Raw genomic sequence first — 19,721 nt, forward strand, 5'->3', positions numbered from 1 at the left:
ACTACCCTGCCTCTCAGCCCCTTACAATGTGTATTTGTTTTTCCCTCCCTGTGGTCAGCCTCCATGTGACACTCATGAGACGTGTTTCCCCTCAGACCCTCGATGATGTGCACTCTGCTCTATCAGTAGTGAACAGCCCTGCGTTGCACTGATAATGACGACAGCGGACGTGAGTGCATGTGTGCCTGAGCGTGTTTACGTGCATGCACTCATCGATGCAATGCAACAATGTGCAGGCATTGGCCTCAACTCCCCAGCCCTGCAGGCCTTCAGTTCCCAAGCATGTAACCCTGCACACTGGATGGAAATTGGGTTTTCACACCACCAAACATCCACATGCGTGTTGCAGAGCAGATTCAGTCTTTGCCTGATCCTCTGGAGAGGAGTGTGAGACGTGGCCTGCAGAGTTGTTTTTATCAGAGCGTCAAGAGGGAAGTGAGTGATGCAGAGAGATAGAGGTCTGAAGTGACAGCTGTGTGACGGACAGCACACGTGAAACATAAAACGTGAAAGACAGAGGATGCAACAGGCTGGGGAAACACAGAGCAGCACATCCATCTCCTCAGAATGAGTGAAACTCCCATAGAGCTTGAGGTAGGACCTTTGAGAAAGTACTAAAAACTGATATGTTGTTTTGAAGCTAATGTGAGTGTTTTTTAAGTTGCTGGAAACTGGAGCAGAGCCCTCCATGTTCCTGCCAGGGAAATGTCATTATTATTTATATGATGTGTTTTTGATAAGGTCTACAATGTGCTGAAATTGTTTTTCCAATGACTGTGTTGCCAACTGCACCTGATTGAAATCAGCTTTCTCTGGTAACTTTGGATCCTTGTAGGACATAAAACATGCTGCTGGCCAGTTCTAATAATTATAAAGCAATATTTAGACCATTTATATTTAAGTTATTTACCCTGTGTGACCTCAAACTCTGGCCATGGAAGTGTTTTGTGGAGAGGTGCATGACAGAGGGCTTTACTGTGTCTTGTGGTTAGGGTTTATATGCCCCCCAAAAAAGTAATACAGGTGAGGTAGAAACCCACTGCTAGATTATCCAAAAACTACAATAAAATGTGTATAGATTATACATTGCTACTTTTTAATTTGTAGATTCTTGACATAGGTATTAACTTGAACTTATCACAGGTCAGGCTGCTATGGAAAATGGCACAAAGAAAGGCTAAAGACGAAGAGAAATAGGATCTAGTGATCTTAGCAGAATCATTCTTGTTCATACGATATATCACACATGTTAAAATGAATATACTGTACACTATTTCCCCCAGAACATTTTGGAAGATCATGAAATAACTGAAATAGATGGTCATTTGTAAAATATCGTTCATCGCTTGATTATTTTTAAACTTCGAATAACTTTCGTGTATACATTTCCTCGCTGTGTGACGAATAAAGGATGTATTTTCCTCGCCTCCAGCCTCAGCTATCGGTCCAGCCATCGTCACAGCCAGAACCTGACGGGGGGCTCCGACCTCCATCTTTGTTGCCACAACCCTTCCCCACCCAGGACCCCCCTCACAACACCCAGATCCAACAAACCCAGATCCAGATCCAGGAGTCTAACCCCGGGCACCAAGCAAAGCCTGTGTGGATAAACCATCGGAGGCTGCTTCTCTTTGGCCTCTCCTTATGTGCTGTTATTCTGGGATTCATCTTTAAGCATCATAATCCTCAAGATAGGAGGACAGACCAGGAAGGGAAAGGTAGGCTTACAAAGAAACACAGCAAAATGATACAATAGGTTTTAAATTTAGACTTGGTTGTAACAGAAGGGCAACACGAGTGTTAAATAGCAAATTCTGTTCATGTCCAGGTTCTCAAGTGCCTCTCCTGGGACATGTCTCCATGCTTTAATGTTCAGAAAGCTCTTTATGTTTCTCATACTGCCTGTGCTGCAGCACCTCTTTCCACCCTCTGTCTGAAACCAGAGCCCAGTCTGCTCTGATTGGATGGCAGGCCGGCTCTGTTTCAATTGGTCAACCGCTTAGAGATGTCCCGTCCCTTCGCCTATCACTTAATATGTGTTGGAGCGCTAGCAGATAGAAACAATGGAGTCTAATCGAGGCGGGTCACATTTGGGATTTTAGCCTTTGCAGACCATTGACATGCACAGAAGCATATATAACAGACTACAGGAAAGGGAAACCTCCAAAAAGCATAATAGTACCTCTTTAAATCTTGCCTCTTCTCTCCCTTCTTCCAGCAGTGACTCCCTGTTTCTCCCCAGCCTGTCAGTTGGCCTCGGCCCGTCTGTCCTTGTCTGCCGATCCCTTCACGCAGCCCTGCGATTACTTCCTGTCCACCTGTGGATCAGACAGACTGTCACCCGACAGCTGGGGCAGGCTACGAGGTCAGGGCATCCCCGGACACCCACAGAACCCGAAGGAAAAGACCGGGTGGACCAAGAGGAGAGGACAGAGTGCACAGAGGGATGACAGAGGACTGAGAGAGGAGGAAACTCTGGACAGAAAGACTGTGCTGCTGAAGTATCTCCGGGAGGTACTGGGTAGGAGTCTGCAGTTAAAACCTCCAGTACATTTCTCTATCAGAGAGTATTTCACATCAAGGTATGCTCTGAATCATGTTTCTCTTCATGTCTTTTTGTCAGAATCGAACCACAGTGCAGGAAGTACCGCCGTGCAGAAGACCAGAGGATTTTTCCGCTCCTGCCTGGACACCAGATCCATAGACACCGCTGGAGCCGAGCCCTTCCTCGCACTCATTCAGAAAGTGAGATAACTATATTTTCTTAAACTCCAAAATGAATATTTGTTGATGAACCACGTGCCCAGTGTGACCTTTAATTTGGGGAAGGAAGGTTTGTTTTTCTTGTATGAATGACCGCTGAATGAAGGATCAAAAGTCTTGATGGATCTGAATAAATATGTCACGCATTTAACTCTCATACAACTCATGCAGTTTAACCAAAGTCTCATTTATCCATTTGTATGTTCTCTTCTCCTTATTAATGTTTTAAATAGTAATAATGCATGTTGGGGAGAAGGTAACATACAGCTGGAAGCCTACCTTTTAATTTTGACCCCCATTCACTTCAGCTCATCAAGAATTATATCCGTTTTTTTTATCCTTCGTTCCCTTTGAGGAACGCTTGAAAAACAAAGTTCTGTTTCAGACTTCGAGGCAAAAACGGATGAGTAATTGATTTACAAATGATCCTTTTAGGGGTTGAAATAAACGATTCAAATCTGAGCCTACATCCCACAATACAGGTTGTCAAATGCAATGTTTGTTTTTCATCTCTCTTCAAGGGAAGGATGACAAATATGTGTCTGTTAGCATCTCAGACAATACAAGACACTAATAAATGATGCATCCTATCAATAACATAGCAGGATTTTTTCCATGCGAGGGATTGGTTAGTTCATATCATGATTGTATGTCATCTCTATCTCTCTGTGTCTGCAGCTGGGCGGCTGGGCGGTGTCAGGTCAGTGGAATCGGACCGATTTTAACTCCACCCTGAGCCGGCTCATGAGAGACTATGCCACCTTTCCCTTCTTCAACCTGTACGTGGGCAAAGACCCAAATGAAACGACCCTTGGATCGACCAAGAGATACATACAGGCCAGTATCCATCAGAGCAATGTGTCCTAGCATGCGGTAGGGAGCAAAGTAAAGTAGGATTCCTCTGACTTCTTTCACTCAAGCCTTCTCTCTTTCACAGATTGATCAGCCGGATCTGTTGATCCCCATCGAATGGAACAGCAAGACTCTGAAGTCTCAAGCTAAAACTCAGGTGGATGATTTATTTTATCCTTTTGAAAGCCTTTGAATTTTATCCTGAACAATATTTATTTAAGAAATGTTTTTTATTGAATTTTCATCCGTCCTTCATCATCCTCCTGTCTCTGTTCGTCCAGACGCTGCGTCCCTTCCTCGCATCCTGTCACAGGTACCTGGCTTTGCTGGGTGCCGTTCCCAACAGCAGCATGATTCACGTGGGAACCTTCATCTCTCTGTCCTCGGAGCTGGCTGTGGCCGCTGCTCCGCTGCAGCACCGTCTGTCCACAGGACGGCTGTACCAGCGCATGACCATCCGAGAGCTGCAGGTACAACAGGAACCAGAACCACACACTGTGTCTGAAGGCTTTCAAAAGAATTTCTTTAAATTGTAGTTTAGTTTTGTCTGTCTTATTTCATTTGACTTTAGTTATAGATAGAGTTAGAGTGTGTTTGTTAGATTTAGTTTACTCCCAGTAGTTCAGAGAATTGGGAAACTTGAGTCCTCTTTAACCGGCGCACAACATTAGACCAGAGCTGGATAGTTTAGATTAGTGGCAATGACAAGGCTTAGAAACCACGTTCATGAGAATGGGATGTATGGAGTTTAAAGCAACATGTGTCTGCTTATTTCTGGTGTAGTTATAGTTTCAGTAAAAGACAATCACCTACCGCAACAAGAGATTTTCTTTACTAAATCTGCACACAGAGCAAGGCCCCTGCTATAGACTGGCTCTCCTGTCTGCAGGCAGCTTTCCATCCGTTGCTTCTCACCAAGGACGATCATGTGCTTCTGCACAATTCCCTCTACATCCAGCAAATGTCCCGCATCGTCAGCAAATGGCTGAACAGGCGTGAGCTGAGCACCATACTGTAAGTGACACAAAACATCCCACAGTCAAATATGCACGGACATTTCCGCCTCTGACTTTTGCCTCCATCAGCAGCACCGTTCACACCTTCATGGTCCTCAACCTGCTGCACACCCTGATGCCTGCGCTGGACTCCAGGTTTTCAGACACAGAGAATACCTTGGCCGTGGCTCTTGGTCACACTGAAGGGGTGAGTTAAAGGGGCCCTATCATGCTCATGTTCTGGTTCATATCAGTATTTTGTTCCTCTCCTGGGACATGTCTCCATGCTTTAATGTTCAGAAAGCTCTTTATGTTTCTCATACTGCCTGTGCTGCAGCACCTCTTTTCACCCTCTGTCTGAAACCAGAGTCCAGTCTGCTCTGATTGGTTAGCTTGGCGGCTCTGTTGTGATTGGCCGGTCGCTTAGTGATGTCCCGCCCCATAGCCTATCACGTACCATGTGTTGGAGCGCTAGCCAATTTAGGTCTGATTGAGAAAGTTGTTCTGTTGAGTCACATCTTTTGGTTATCGTCACCAGGTGGCCCCTCGCTGGAAACGCTGTGTGTTAGAGACCGAGAGAGGATTTCCCTCCGTTCTCACACACCTCCTCAGTGAAAGGACAGCACACAGGGAGGTGAGGAGCATCACAGTTCTTTGGGACGAGTTACATCTTAAAGACTGATTTGTATTTATTGTGTGTGTATTATTGTTCAACAGGCAGAAGAGATGATTCAAAATATCTTCTCCTCCTTCAAGTCCAAATTAAATGAACTCAATCGGACTGATGGGAAGTCTTTCCAGTCCGTCATGAAAAAGGTAAAAGGTGAAGCAGGAATTGTTATGTGCGTCTTGAAACTGAACTTTGTTGGTCTCAATAATGGCATCTCTTCCTCCAGGTTCAGTCCTTAATTCCAAGACTTTGGACTACAAATGAGAGCTACACTGAAGCTGTGATTGACCAGCTTTTTTCTGAGGTACATTACAGCTAAGGCGTACAACAGATATAAACCTCTTCCTTCGATGTCTTTCCTAGGTTAACCTCTTTTCCCAGTGAGCTTAACTCCAACTCAACATTTTTTCTCATTTGGATGTCAGAAACCAATCCAAGTCAAACATATTTTGTTGAGTTGTGTATTTCCACGATACCAAATTTCAATCAAATCAATGACGCGTTTCACTTGGACCCTGTCATTGCGTCGCATCCCCCCTTGTCAGAGTTGTATTTACTTTTGATCCAGTTTTAGGACAGAATTTGAGGATCAGTTATTAGATCTTGGATCATTTTTAACTATTTATTTTAATTATGTAAAGGAAAGATTGTAGTTATTGGACATCTGGATCTCAAGCTTTAGGAGGAACCAGCGAACATTAGCAGCAGCCTGGACACCCTCAGTGAAAGACCAAATTGAAATGTGAAACAGCTCGTTTTTTTTAGCCAATTCTTATCACCGAGTCCATGAGAAAAATAAAACACAATGATAATCAGTTGTTATCCCCAGGTGACAGTAGACACACATGGCTTCTTTTCCAACTACGTCCAGCTACTGTCTTTGTGGCAAAAGAGACAAAGTCAACTCCTGGCAGAGCAGGCGGAGGCGCCTGATATGTGAGCGTTGAATTTATTCTTAAAATTGAGATTTGTTCTAAATGTTTGGAGCATTCATTTAATCTTTACTCACTTCTTCCAGTCTGTCCGTCACACCATTTCTCCTCGGTGATGAGCTCCTCTTCCCCATGGGAATGTTCGTCCCTCCTCTCTTCCATCCTAGCTATCCAAGGTAAGATACACTGGTCTTCAAAGAACCATGAAAGGGTTTTGATGTGAGAAATGTTTTGAGATAAATGTTTTAATTCCTAACAGGGCAATGAATTATGGTGTAATGGGTTTCCTCATCGCCAAAGATATCCTCCACTTGATTCTGCCTGACAGTAAGAGAATGTTGTTTTTATGTTTAGTCTACAGTATATCTCTTTAAAGAGGACATGTGTTCATGATCAGGTGTATATCAGTATGTAGTGTCTCTCCTGGGACATGTCTCCATGCTTTAATGTTCAAAAAGCTCTTTATGTTTCTCATACTGCCTGTGCTGCAGCACCTCTTTTCACCCTCTGTCTGAAACCAGAGCCCAGTCTGCTCTGATTGGTTAGCTGGCTGGCTCTGTTGTGATTGGTCAACCTCTTAGCGATGTCCCACCCCTTAGTCGATCACGTACAAAGTGTTGGAGAGCTAGCAAATAGAAGCTCGAGTGCTATATAGTGATGTCACTATGCTACAGAAGTAAACAAAGGAGTCCAGTGGAGGCGTTTATGGCAGGGGGAGGAGTGTGTGGGAGAGAAACTCCCTATGGATGGGATTTTTGCCTTTGCAGACCATTTACATGCATCAAAACTTATATAACACACTCCAGTAAAAGGGAATACCCCAAAAAGCATCATAACAACAGTTTTCTCAGATAAAATAACTGTCTTCTTTACAATCCATTTACAGATGGTTTAATGCAGTAATCATATACATCTCTCTGCTGTGTTGCAGTTTACTCTCAGAGTGAGACGGTGCATGCTGTGGGGGATTGTGTGTGGGATCACTACCTCACTGTGACAGAAACAGCGGGTCGGGGTGGAGCGTTTCCTCTGTCAGCAGCGCAGCAGCAGGAGGTGTGGCTGCAGTACTCTGCACTGCAGATCGCACTGCAGGTGAGCAGCCATCTTCGTGTGTGTGTGTGTGTGTGTGTGTGTGTGTGTGTGTGTGTGTGTGTGTGTGTGTGTGTGTGTGCGTAACAACATGGAGCTCAAACATCCACATTGTCTCCTCAGGCTTACCGTCTGAGTCTGGAGAACGATCCGGGGGACACCTCCATCTCAGGACTGTCACACACTCGTCTGTTTCTCACCTCTTTCTCTCAGGTACTGTGCTTCTATTATTAGGTTACACTCAGGGGCACAGGTGAAATATTGAGCTACCATACTTGAGTATTTACACATTATGCTACTTTATCCCTTTACTCCACTATACTCTGTAGCCAAATATTGTGCTTTCCACTCCACTACAATTTAGAATGAAGGACTTTTAACTGTAAATTAGTATATTTTTCACTGTGGGATTCCTTCTGTCATTGTGATTGGTCATCTGCTTAGAGATGTCCCGCCCCTTAGCATATCACATGCAACATGTTAGAGTGCTAGCCAATAGAATTGTGAGAGTTACACCGTGATGTCGTTATGTTTCAGAAGTAAACAAAAGAGTCCAATGGAGGCGTTCCAGGGGGGACGTTTTGGATTTTAGCCTTTGCAGACCATTTACATGCACAGAAACCTATATAACACACTTCAGGAAAGGGAACCCCCACAAAAAGCATAATAGGGACCTCTTTAAATTAAAGATGGGAGTACTTCACCTCTGATTCAGCTGTCATCTCAACGACTGATTGAATGTCTTATTATTTCCCTCTCCCAGGTTAACTGTGACTCAGACCCGTACCGTGACTTCATGCCCTTGCAGCCCTCCTTCCTGATCACAGTGATTTGTGCCGAGTCGGACCTGTGTCCTGCAGGCCTGCAGTGTCCCAATCGAACCCAGAAGCATTCATTACGGACATGCTGAGGACACAGGGGGGGTTGCTTTTCTAGTTTTATATTATAATGGATTGTCTGATAAAACTATCCACTTGGTGCTGCAGAACTTTAGCACACTGATCATTTACTTCTAATTAATTACAAACATTTGACAGACATTTATGGTGGACACTTTTGGTATCAATAGTTAATATATATTTGGATTTCATTAAATTGCACAGGATGTTACATAGCACTCATGTGAATGAAATAAAAAATGATGTTCAATTTGTTGCACCTGAAGCGTGCTCCTTTACAGGCAGTGATCTCCTTTCATTTTCAATTAAGAGCTTAGTTGTATGAACATCATTGTTGTCCCTGTTCTGATGTATTTTATGTATCTTCTGCAACAATTAGTAGACTAATCGGTTATTTTCCTGAAGGATTAATCATGAAAAGGCCATTTTTCCTGCAAAAACGGGAGGAAATTCACTTTTTTTGCATCTGAAATATGGAAATCTGTTTTATCATTTTAAACTTAACATATTTTACTTTTGTACTGACAAAAAAAACTAGGATGCAGAATTAGTTTCTCTTTATAAACCAAACTAGTAATTGATTAATCTACAAAATAATTGCTTCATGTTCTCAACGTCCTTTATGATGAACCTTTGGTCTCCACTGTATTTCTCGCTCTATGTGAAGGAAAACCACTCATTTAGTCAAATACTTTAATGTGACTGTATTGATAGATCCTCCAAGCCTCAGTAATTATTGACATTGTATAAAAAACATCATGCTTCAACATGAAAAGGGAACACGGAGTACAGAAACATATGTATATTCCATATGGCGGACAACCATACACCTGCAGTGTGTAAGGGTATTCATGTCCGCGGTCCATGTGGCATCACTGGTGAAATGGACATCACATCCATTTATAGTCCAGTACAAAAAGTCCATGTCTCTGTGAGGGGAACACCGGGAGTTTTTCTGAGTGTTTGTCACAGGACGCCCCACACCTCCTCAAAGGCGGAGCACATCTTAGCACAGGTGAGCGCTGCAGAGAGCGGGTAGTTACTGATGGACACCGTCTTCTCTGTGTAGTCCACATTCACCTAACGAAAGACAACAAGATCAGTAAGGCAGATATATGATGCATGAAAGGATAGTTCAGATCTGTTTGAAATTGGGTAGCATGAGGAATGAATTACCTACAGTAGGTACGTTTGGGGAAACAATTAGGAGTTAACGCACAGGAGCAAATGCACTTTCTCTTTGCCATTTTAGACACCTGAATACATGAAGTAAACCTCACAGAACACAGGGGTTTACACAGAGAAATAGCCAGTTTGATTAAGTTATGGACCAATGTTGATGAGTCTGAACTAACAAAAGTCATACAATAACAGAAACAAACAAACTGATCGAGGCAGTGGTAGAGAAGCAACTTCTGTGTTCTGTGATGTAAAATGATAGTTTTTGTCCATGGTGGCTTTGAAGACAGCATGGATAACAGCTTTGGAACGGGTAAAGCAGTAAATATAGCGTCCACCTAATATTCATGCTTTTAGATGGCTTGAATACATTTTGCTACTGCCCTTTGCAAAGCAGTACATTGCTTTGCTTGTGTGCTATTTCAATTCCACTAAACACACTGACTACAGATGGTATGCAACCCAACCTCAACACATCCAATCTATCCATCTATCTGCGATGTAAAGCCTTTTCTTACCGCTCCATGTGCAAACGCTCCGATAACCACTGCAGCTGGCCCATCTGGCACCAGAGTCCGAGGACAGACAGCCTCTTCTCCAGCAGAGAAGGAGGTGGATATGCGGGGGCAGCCGGGAGGCAGGTGGTCCGACACCGGGTTCTTGATCATCCTCAGGAGCCTCTGAGGACCGTCAGCAGCCCGGACACTCAGCTTGTGCAGCAGCTGGACTAAGATATAAGAGGAGGATAAAGATCTTAGGACATGAAGACATTAAATAAGGTGGTTAAGATTATTTAGTGATTTCCCTTAACCCAACTTGTATGTGGTTTCTACAGAGAAAGCATTTGGCAATAATAGCTTACCCATCAGGCCACAGAAGCGAGTGAAGGTTCTTGGGATGCGGGTCTGTGGGTTGATTTCTATCAAGGCGTTTTTCTCTGTGTGGATGTAAACCTGCAGCAGGCCCGCCCTGTTCAGAGGACTGTCCATCAACATGAGCAGAGACTGGGAAGAGGAAACAAGAGAAATTACGTCATTAAAAAACAACAGATAGCACACATATGGTATAATAGGTAGATGCACCACAAAAAAACACATCAATGCTTCTACTTATCTGCACAAATGCCACATTTAATTCGGAATACAAATAATAAACAACTGAAACTACATGGCAATTCACTCTGAGTGTATCATAGAGTTATTCAGTGTATAATAAGTGCTTACCTGGTGTGTGATGTCTGGTCTTATATGTCCTGGATTCCTTCCACTTTTAACAATGATATTTTTGTGTTGGTCACAGTTTAGTAGCTCAAAGGTTTTTCCAACCTGGGAGAAACAAAGCACGTTTTCAGTATAGAAGTTAGCCTCAGTTTAAAGGGTTATGATGTCACTTCCACTTGTAGCAGGTCTGATCACAACACACACAAACACACACACTGTACCTTCACTGTCTCTAACGACGCTCCCTCCAGGATAACCACCAGTCTCCTCTCCGCCATGCGGTCGTGCAAACTGCGGAGATGTTTGGCTGGTTTTGGCTCATATTCGTCCAAATGTTCCAGACCACGCTTCTTCTCGTTAGGAGCCGCCATGATGCCGTCTTCAGACTGGCGCGGGATGTGTGCGTCACGGCAGGAGTGCGCGTTCACGAGTGGGTCCGCGATAACGAACTACATTTCTTTATATAGGATCCATGCGAAATACACATTTCAGGTTCAGATGCAAAACTTTCTATCTAGATAGTTCATTTTAAATAAATTAACTAATTGTTTGTACATACATTTATATTTAATAATAAGACACTTATATTCCTATACTGCTTAAAATAAATACGATGATAAATATACGATTATCGGTGCTACTTCATTATTATGTTATGGCTCCAAAATGTATTTATTTTTCTCCTTTGTATTTTAATTGGAGGTTTAAAGATTGCACACTCCCTTTAAAAAGTATTCTGTCATTATTGTTATTCCCTGTCACTTTGTTGATTTGTGTGTCTTGTATGTTTTCTTGTAAGTAAAAAAAAACACTGAACAATTTTTGATGACTTAGCCTATAGTTTTTAAAATGCCCATTTGAGCTATTATTAAATATGTATAGAGGTTATATCTTTATCACTTGCTATGTTCTGTTTATTTAATGCAAATAAACTAAATAGAAATATATTAAATGACCGTTTAAATAAAATACTGGTATTCATTTTTTAATAATAAGCAGTGGCTCAGTAAGTAGGGGCTTGGACTGGGAATCGTAGGGTCGCCGGTTCAAGTCCCCGAACAGACTTGAAATATGGAAAGTGGACTGCTACTTGGAGAGGTCCCAGTTCCCCTCCCTGCTGTGGTGCCCTTGAGCAAGGCACCGGACCCCTCCAATCCCCCCCTCCCCATTGCTCCCCGGGCGCTGCACGGTAGCTGCCCACTGCTCCTAGTACTAGGATGGGTTAAATGCAGAGGACACATTTCACTGTGTGTGCTCTGCTGTGTGCATGTATGTGACTAATAAAGAGGGCTTCATCCTCCAATTCTTATAATTAAAAAAAATGTTTTTAAATAATACAAAATTATAATCAAAAGATACAATAAAGGAATAAAAAAGTAATACTTTTAAAAATAAATCCTTAAAGTAATAAATAATAAACTAATTAATAATAATGTTAAATAAATAAATAATACAATTAAAATAATAATAAATAAATAAAATATATAATAGAAATTAAAGTAAATAAAATATGAATAGTAGCTTTCATACATTTATAGTAATATAAAATACATAACGTTTGATCTTATGCAGTACAAACGTGTCCTCGACGCTGTCCGTGTGCGCGCATGTTCGCCATCGCCATCATCGTTACCTCACTTATGTGCGCCGGATGTTCCTCTACAACGTGTTGAAGGGAAACTCACGTGTGTGTTTTTTATCCTACACCGCACGCTCAATAATTGGATCAAAAAGGAACATATTCAGCGGTGAGTATGCGGGGAACTGTAGTGGAGGACATTAGGGAGCATTAATGCAGTCAGTTTTTATAACCGAGGGCTACATGTTAAGTTGCAAACACGAGGTGCGACGTTTAGTCCTCTATCGCTAATGTTCTCTGTCTAAATGGTCTTTACTGCTTTTTCTGTCATTAACATGTCCCTACTAAAGTGCAAGAGCATTTGGATGTCTTTAATATAATATTTAATGTAGCTATGTTGCATTCAATGTCATGATTTTGATGCATATGAAATACCATAACTGTTAAAAATGTGCATCTTTGCCAGAGGAGGGAGAAGTACTCAGATCCTGTGCTTGAGTAAAGTAGAAGTACTCAGATCCTGTGCTAGAGTAAAGTAGAAGTACTCAGATCTGTACTTGAGTAAAAGTAGAAGTACTCAGATCTTGTGCTTGAGTAAAAGTAGAAGTACTCAGGTCTTGTTCTTGAGTAAAAGTAGAAGTACTCAGGTCTTGTACTTGAGTAAAAGTAGAAGTACTCAGATCTTGTTCTTGAGTTAAAGTAGAAGTACTCAGGTCTTGTACTTGAGTAAAGTAGAAGTACGCAGATCGTGTACTTGAGTAAAGTAGAAGTACTCAGGTCTTGTACTTGAGTAAAGTAGAAGTACTCAGATCGTGTACTTGAGTAAAGTAGAAGTACTCAGGTCTTGTACTTGAGTAAAGTAGAAGTACTCAGGTCTTGTTCTTGAGTAAAGTAGAAGTACTCAGGTCTTGTACTTGAGTACAGTAGAAGTACTCAGGTCTTGTACTTGAGTAAAGTAGAAGTACCAGAGTGTAGGAATACTCTGTCACAGTAAAAGTATTCTAAATGTTCCTCCAGTGAAAGTAGAAAGTACTCTCATCTAAATGTACTTAAAGTAGCGACAGTAAAAGTAGTCATTGTTTGATTGGTCCATTTCAGAATAATATCTCTGATATGTTTTATAATGATTGATCATTAAAGTGTTCTCAGAGCTGGTAAAGGTGCAGCTACTTTGAATGGCTTTGTATACTGCAGGGTAGCTGCTGGATTTACTGCAGGTGAACTACAGTCTGATTGTACTTAAGTATAATACTACTTAGTTACTTTACTCCTCTGCACATGAAATACCGCCATTAGTAAAATTGTGTGTGCAGCAGGGAGAAAAGCAACAGTCAGATGTTGTACTTCAGTAAAAATAGTAATACAGCAGTTTAGAAATACAAATAGTGTCTTTCATTTAAAATGTTGTAAGAGTATTGGCATCAAAATTTGTCGGCCGACTCATTATGCAACAAAACGGTGCTCTATAACTTCGAGCCAAATATAACGTTCTACTTTAAACCAATGTGTTTTGAACTGAGGATTAGATGTGAAATCTTGATCTGCAAAAGTAATTCTTGTGCTTGTATTATCCTTAAGGGAAAATCCCATAAACACTATCTGTTACTGTGTGTTTGTTAATGTAGAATTATTTGATTTAACATACATGTGCTTCTTAGTGCCTTTACAGCACAACATTGTCTATGTGTCCCACAGACGGAGGCTTCTCTATATTTACACTGACATTGCACTGTAGTGTTTGAAAACATTAAACCTTATTTTCTTCTGGATTTCAGACCGTCAGTGTAATTCGGAGTCATGGGTCGTAAGTTGGATCCCACCAGCACTGTGAAGAGAGGGCCGGGGAGAAAGTCCAGGAAGCAGAAAGGAGCGGAAACAGAGTTGTCCAAGTTTATACCTGATGGTGATGATCAGCTGTTTATGAAGATGGATAACATTTAACTACAACTGCTTTATCTTAAAGACTGCATCGCTATGTTTCTAAGAGTGTTTAATTTCCTTTTGCAGAGGATACAACAGCAAAACGTCTGTCAAGTAGAGGCAGGAAGAGGTATGAGGCCGACTTATTTCTGAACATGAAGTAACTTTACTCTGTTTACAAGTTGCTGATTCCTGTTGTCATTTCACAGAGCTGCAAAAAGAGTCCTGAACAAGAAAAAGCCTAAAGATGCTGCTCAGGAAAAGCCGAAGAAAGGTAACGCATTGTGTCTGAATGTGAGGTTGTCTTTAAAAAAACCAACATTTAAAGTGACATCAGCTGTTGTTTACAAAGACGTGTTTTAATGAGAGAATATGTGCGTTGGTATTCATTGTCCAATTTGTTTTTCCTCTAAAGGATTCACCGACGAGAACAGTAAATGGTTGACACCGGCTAAGAGGAAGCGCAAAATGGAAGAACCTGAAAATGAGGATGACAGTGATGAACACTGGGAAAATGAGGAAGATATGGAAGAGGAGGAGGAGCAGACAAAGAAAGTAGCAAAAGGAAAGAAGAGCGCCAAATTAGAAGTTGAAGGAGGAGAGGAGGAGGAGGAGGAGGAGGACGATGATGATGATGATGAAATGGTTGACGACTACGGTGCAGCTGATGGCGGCAGTGGTGAAGAAGAAGGAGAAAGTGATGGAGAGGTACGTGATGGAGTTCTTCCACTTGCTGTATTTTTTTGTTTATTTATGACTCAAAATTAGGCCGTCATTTTCAAATGAATGTCAAAATGCTATCATCCAAAATGAAAATTGCAGATCTAATCCCTGATTTGACTTCACCGTTTATGTATTAAAGTAAAGCTCCTGGTTGTTTAAAAAAACTCAGGTAGTGTTTATATATATATATACGTTTCTGATGGTCCGTGTGGGAAATGTATAAATAATAGGAATCACTGAAAACTTTCCTCGTTCACTTTTAGCTTCTTCCCATCGAGCGTGCAGCAGCGAAAGCAAAAAAGATGAAGGAAGACTTTGATCTTGGGAGTGATGAGGATGAAGACAGCGATGATGAAGATGAACCCGAAGAGAAAAAGAAATCTGATTCTGACGAGGATGATGAAGAGGATGACACAGTGCAAGCCAACATGGATGACATGGACGCGTTTAAGCTTCCCGGGGCAGAGGAGAGTGCGAAAGAAGGTGAGCGGCTTACAAAAGTGTGTTCCTCTACAGCAGTACATTAAATTTGTTCGTGCAAGCAGTCTAAATCTCCTCTGTGTTTTCAGGCATCCTGCCTCTGGACCTGAAGACGATCCATCAGAGGATAAAGGACAACATCGAAGTGCTCTGTAACTTCTCCACAAAGAGAGAGGAGGGCAAAGAGAGAGCCGAGTACATCTCCCTCCTGAAGAAGGATCTGTGTACTTACTACAGCTACAACCACTTCCTCATCGAGAAGTTAATGGACCTCTTCCCCCTTTCAGAGGTGGGTCATTATTCCCACCCTGTAGAACCGAAGAAGGCACATTGTGATGTTGTTGTCATCATGATTATAACAGGTTAATGTAGAAGATTGCAAGACTTTGAATATGTTTTGAGATCTGTTGAATTAATCAATCTGTTTTTCCCCTTTCTCGCTCACAGCTGGTTGATTTCCTCGAGGCGAATGAAATCCACAGACCTGTCACCATCCGCACCAACACACTGAAAACCAGGAGGAGGGATCTGGCACAGGTGAGTGCTCAGAGTGGGAGAGAGGGGGATTAAACGGCAAGGTTATTGCAATTTAACTAATTAAAGTGTAATTTGTTTATTTTTTATATGATTTAAGATGCATTATATGTCAAGAATTGTCACTTTTAAAATACAACTTCAATAAATTAAATTAGCAGAAGAAAAATAAGTGACATTTCAGGAAAAATGGGAGAAATAAATAGAAGAATATCCAGGAAAAAGATAGAAATGTTAATTGTTTGGCTTTGGTTTAAGTAATGTTTTGCAGAAACGGACACTAAACACCTTCACAGCTAATGTTCTCACAGGTTTAACTCTGTGGTCTTTGTTTTTGTTGTGTTTAGGCCCTGATCAACAGAGGGGTGAACCTTGACCCTTTGGGGAAATGGTCTAAAGTGGGTTTGGTCATTTATGACTCCTCAGTACCCTGTCGGTGAGTCTCAGCATGTTCATTTCACCAATTTGACTTTAAACCATTAAGGATTTTTTAGTGGAGAATATCTGAAGCCAAATTTACCCAAACTAGCTTTAACTGTGATTCTCTCTGTGTTTTAAAACAGGTGCGACCCCGGAGTATCTGTCCGGTCAGTACATGCTGCAGGGGGCCTCCAGCTTCCTGCCCGTCATGGCGCTCTCTCCTCAGGAGGGGGAGATAGTGCTGGACATGAGCTCAGCTCCAGGAGGAAAGACCACTTATATTGGTAAGATGCGCAGCAGTTTTAGATTTGATTACAAACTTTATAAATCAAACTGTATATGTTTTCTGTGTAAAATTATATCCATTATAATTCATCAAGGCCAAACATGTCATATTTTATATCATTATTTAGTTCAACCAGCAGTCCTCAGCCCAAGAACATTAAGTTTACATCATGTATGAAGAACAAAAGCATGAAATTATTACAGTTGAGAAGCTGGAATCAATGAATAGTTGGTGCACTTGCTCAAACAATTATTGAATGTCACACTAGTTGACTTTTGGCTGTAATGTAGAGCAATGCAAATGAAGGCAAATACAAATGTTACTCTCATGCAATCCAAAGTATTTAACGCTAAATGTGAATGTTCCCCCCCTCAGCTCAGCTGATGAGAAACACAGGGACGATCGTGGCCAACGACGCCAACGCCGACAGACTGAAGAGTGTGGTGGGAAACATCCACCGTCTGGGCGTCACCAACACTGTGGTCTGCAACTACGATGGGAGGCAGTTCCCAAAGGTGACGTTGATACAGCTGTGGAAAAAACCTAATCCTCTGGAGTTTACATTTAACGTTTTTACATACTGTGCATGTGTTTTCTTTGTGCGAGTCTCAAGTAAAAATCATACTGTTATTTATTCCAGAACTTGATCGTTTTTTCTTGGCTTTTCAATTTGTGAATAAAGGCATCAGCCATTCATTAGGAGGATTATAAAACCACAAAACTGAGGCCCCATACTGACAAAGGCAGATCCACTACTATATTCTACCCTTTCACAATAAAACCCCTAGAAGTAAACACCGCATAAATGTTGAGAACTCAAACTCAGAGCATTTTGTAACAAAGAATCAAATACAAATAGCTGAGTAGTGACGGCAATATGCGATTACATTTCCAGAAATGTATTTGAAGATGTTGAAGTGTTTAAAAGCCTTGCCTCTAGCATTCTGACTTATTGATATTGCTCCTGCAGGTGATGGGTGGGTTTGACAGAGTGCTGCTCGATGCTCCGTGCTCCGGCACCGGAGTCATCGCTAAAGATCCGGCTGTGAAGACCAGCAAGGTAAACAACATTCACTGTTTACCTGTACGGCCATACAGGTGTTTACAATGTTTACTGTTGGTGTTCAATTGTGTTTCATACTTTATTCTCTGACAGGATGAAGCTGACATCCAGCGCTCGGCTCACTTACAGAAGGAACTGATTCTGGCCTGCCATCGACTCCGTCAACGCTGAGTCCTCTACAGGAGGATATCTGATCTACTGCACATGCTCCATTATGGTATGTGTTCTGCATTTTAGGGCTGGTGTGAGATTTGACGTACGATAACCAAGTTGTAAAATGGTCATTATCATTGCAATTATTAAGATTAGAGACAATGACTGAAGAGAGGATGTTTTAGATTTGGTTCAACTGAAATTTTAACTTCAAAAAGGAAAAAGCAGTACATCTTCTATATGAGCAATACAAATTAGGAGGGGGAAAAGTAGCATGGCCTTTTTACAATTAATTAAAATAAATAAATCAAAACTGTATTTCTTTTTTGAAAAACTCAAAAGGAATCTTATATCTTATATTACTAAGCATGTTAGTTTAAATGTAAGCAGCATGTTAAGTCAAATACTGCTTGGAATATAACATCAGCTGAGAGCTTTTAAAACGTGTCTTATGATAATTAATAATTACTTTAGGTGTGCACAGTCAGTCTGATCCTGGATGAATCGGGTGTTTTTTTAAACTGCCCCACATTCTCTTGTGGAGGTTTGTTGGTATATTTATTTATGAGGTCAGATCAGATGAGATTTCTCCGTCTAGTTGCATTTTTTTCTTCCCAATACCGTAAATAAGCAAATGTATAACCGTTATTTTTCTGTTGCATACGTATACCACTGCAATCCTACTGTATATGCAGCAAATTCTTTCTTAGGTTTACATGTTATGTGTGAGTATTTTGCAGAATGGTTTTGGTACTGATCAAAATGTCTTCCCCCAGGTGGAGGAGAATGAATGGGTGGTGGACTACGCTTTAAAGAAAAGGAACGTCAAATTAGTTCCCACTGGACTGGACTTTGGCAAGGAAGGCTTCACCAGGTAAATGAGATAACCAGTGAGTTGCGTTATCAAAAGCCAAATACTCTGATCTCTAACCCCTTACTCTATTCTTTCAGGTTTAAGGAACGTAGATTCCATCCTACTCTGAAACTGACTCGCCGGTTTTACCCTCATTCCCACAACATGGACGGGTTTTTCGTGGCCAAGCTTAAGAAATTCTCCAATGTTGTTCCAACTGCACTAGGAGTAAAAGGTAGCGCTGTCTCCTGCGATCACATGGCAACTTTAAATATGTTGGTTAACCTTTTCTACATAAACTTATCCCCTGTGTTGTTTTGCAGAAGAGGAAAATGCAGATGCTCCTGAGGCGACAGAGGTTACAGAATCTCCTGAAGAGAAACCCGCCAAAGGAGACAAGAAAAAGAAGATCGTCCCCGGAAAGGCCGGTGACTTAAAGGGAAAACCCCAAACCAACGGAGCGGCAGCCAAGAAAAAGGCGATCGTCAAGCCAACAGGCAAAAAGGACTCACCTGCGGGACCAAAAAAGGCAAAGAAAGCTAAGATGGACGGAGAGACTGTGAAAGGAGCCAAGAAACCTGCAGCGACAACAGCTGATGAATCTAAAGCAACGAAGGCTGACAAAAAGAAAGGGAGCCGATTTGAGAAAAAGCAGGGCAAACAGAGTAAATCACCGGCGAAGCAAAGGATGGGAAAGAATAAATTCAAAAAGCTACAGAGCCTGTTGAAAAATGACGTAGAGTGACGGTGTGTACAGCGGGATGAATTTAACCAGATTATGTAAGAGCTTTCTAGAGCTTTATGGACCCAGATTTCTTCAGCTAAACGGTGTTATTACAGTGCTGCGATACTGTATGTGTCAGTCGGATATTATTTGTAATGCCTGTGTACAAATGCATTGGACTGGTTAGTGATCTGAAGTCAATTCGGTTCTCCCTTTTTTATTTGTATTCAAGAATGTTCATTATGTTTGTCTGTTGATTTAATTGCAGGGTGGGATTACTTCCATTAATCTGTGAAACATAATAATAAATCTTTTAAGATATTTCTCATCATTCGTTTGATTTGTCATCCTTTTTCTTTTTTATGGCAGCTATGAAAAAGCCTTTTC

At 41.5% G+C, this 19,721-nt stretch overlaps 3 protein-coding genes across 10 annotated transcripts; 2 read left to right on the forward strand and 1 right to left on the reverse strand.

Moving 5' to 3' along the window:
* The first annotated feature begins 251 nt into the window (after positions 1 to 251).
* kel (Kell metallo-endopeptidase (Kell blood group)) lies at positions 252 to 8,459 on the forward strand. 8 transcript variants are annotated; one of them, XM_063878285.1, is made up of 18 exons: positions 254 to 594; positions 1,433 to 1,718; positions 2,219 to 2,521; positions 2,624 to 2,745; positions 3,442 to 3,600; positions 3,701 to 3,772; positions 3,897 to 4,085; positions 4,466 to 4,629; positions 4,701 to 4,818; positions 5,149 to 5,244; positions 5,328 to 5,426; positions 5,507 to 5,584; positions 6,110 to 6,216; positions 6,299 to 6,388; positions 6,472 to 6,539; positions 7,144 to 7,304; positions 7,425 to 7,514; positions 7,839 to 8,056. In XM_063878285.1, exons 1-18 carry the CDS (start codon positions 568 to 570, stop codon positions 7,842 to 7,844), a joined length of 2,235 nt encoding a protein of 744 aa, XP_063734355.1. In that variant the 5' UTR covers positions 254 to 567; the 3' UTR covers positions 7,845 to 8,056. The 8 variants fall into 8 exon arrangements, 7 of the variants coding, with proteins under 7 accessions (XP_063734355.1, XP_063734350.1, XP_063734352.1 ...); XM_063878280.1 differs by lacking the exon at positions 7,839 to 8,056 and adding an exon at positions 8,065 to 8,459 and having other exon boundaries at positions 256 to 594; positions 2,222 to 2,521; XM_063878282.1 differs by lacking the exon at positions 7,839 to 8,056 and adding an exon at positions 8,065 to 8,459 and having other exon boundaries at positions 257 to 594; positions 4,505 to 4,629.
* A 417-nt stretch (positions 8,460 to 8,876) lies between these two features.
* Positions 8,877 to 11,013, reverse strand: emg1 (EMG1 N1-specific pseudouridine methyltransferase). Its single transcript, XM_063878392.1, has 5 exons — positions 10,821 to 11,013; positions 10,603 to 10,704; positions 10,242 to 10,383; positions 9,898 to 10,106; positions 8,877 to 9,280 (listed from the first exon to the last, which is right to left on the reverse strand). Exons 1-5 carry the CDS (start codon positions 10,968 to 10,970, stop codon positions 9,167 to 9,169), a joined length of 717 nt encoding a protein of 238 aa, XP_063734462.1. The 5' UTR covers positions 10,971 to 11,013; the 3' UTR covers positions 8,877 to 9,166.
* A 1,195-nt stretch (positions 11,014 to 12,208) lies between these two features.
* nop2 (NOP2 nucleolar protein homolog (yeast)) lies at positions 12,209 to 19,665 on the forward strand. Its single transcript, XM_063878413.1, is given in 17 exon segments — positions 12,209 to 12,347; positions 13,954 to 14,081; positions 14,186 to 14,228; positions 14,308 to 14,372; positions 14,514 to 14,806; positions 15,085 to 15,304; positions 15,391 to 15,590; positions 15,749 to 15,838; positions 16,183 to 16,267; positions 16,399 to 16,539; positions 16,917 to 17,056; positions 17,512 to 17,601; positions 17,698 to 17,751; positions 17,753 to 17,821; positions 18,534 to 18,631; positions 18,709 to 18,845; positions 18,934 to 19,665. Coding segments are annotated over 16 exon segments (2,253 nt in total). The 5' UTR covers positions 12,209 to 12,347; positions 13,954 to 13,975; the 3' UTR covers positions 19,356 to 19,665.
* The last annotated feature ends 56 nt before the right edge of the window (positions 19,666 to 19,721 follow it).

The sequence above is a fragment of the Eleginops maclovinus genome, chromosome 3 (genome assembly GCF_036324505.1).
Source record: "Eleginops maclovinus isolate JMC-PN-2008 ecotype Puerto Natales chromosome 3, JC_Emac_rtc_rv5, whole genome shotgun sequence".
Lineage (NCBI taxonomy): Eukaryota > Metazoa > Chordata > Actinopteri > Perciformes > Eleginopidae > Eleginops > Eleginops maclovinus.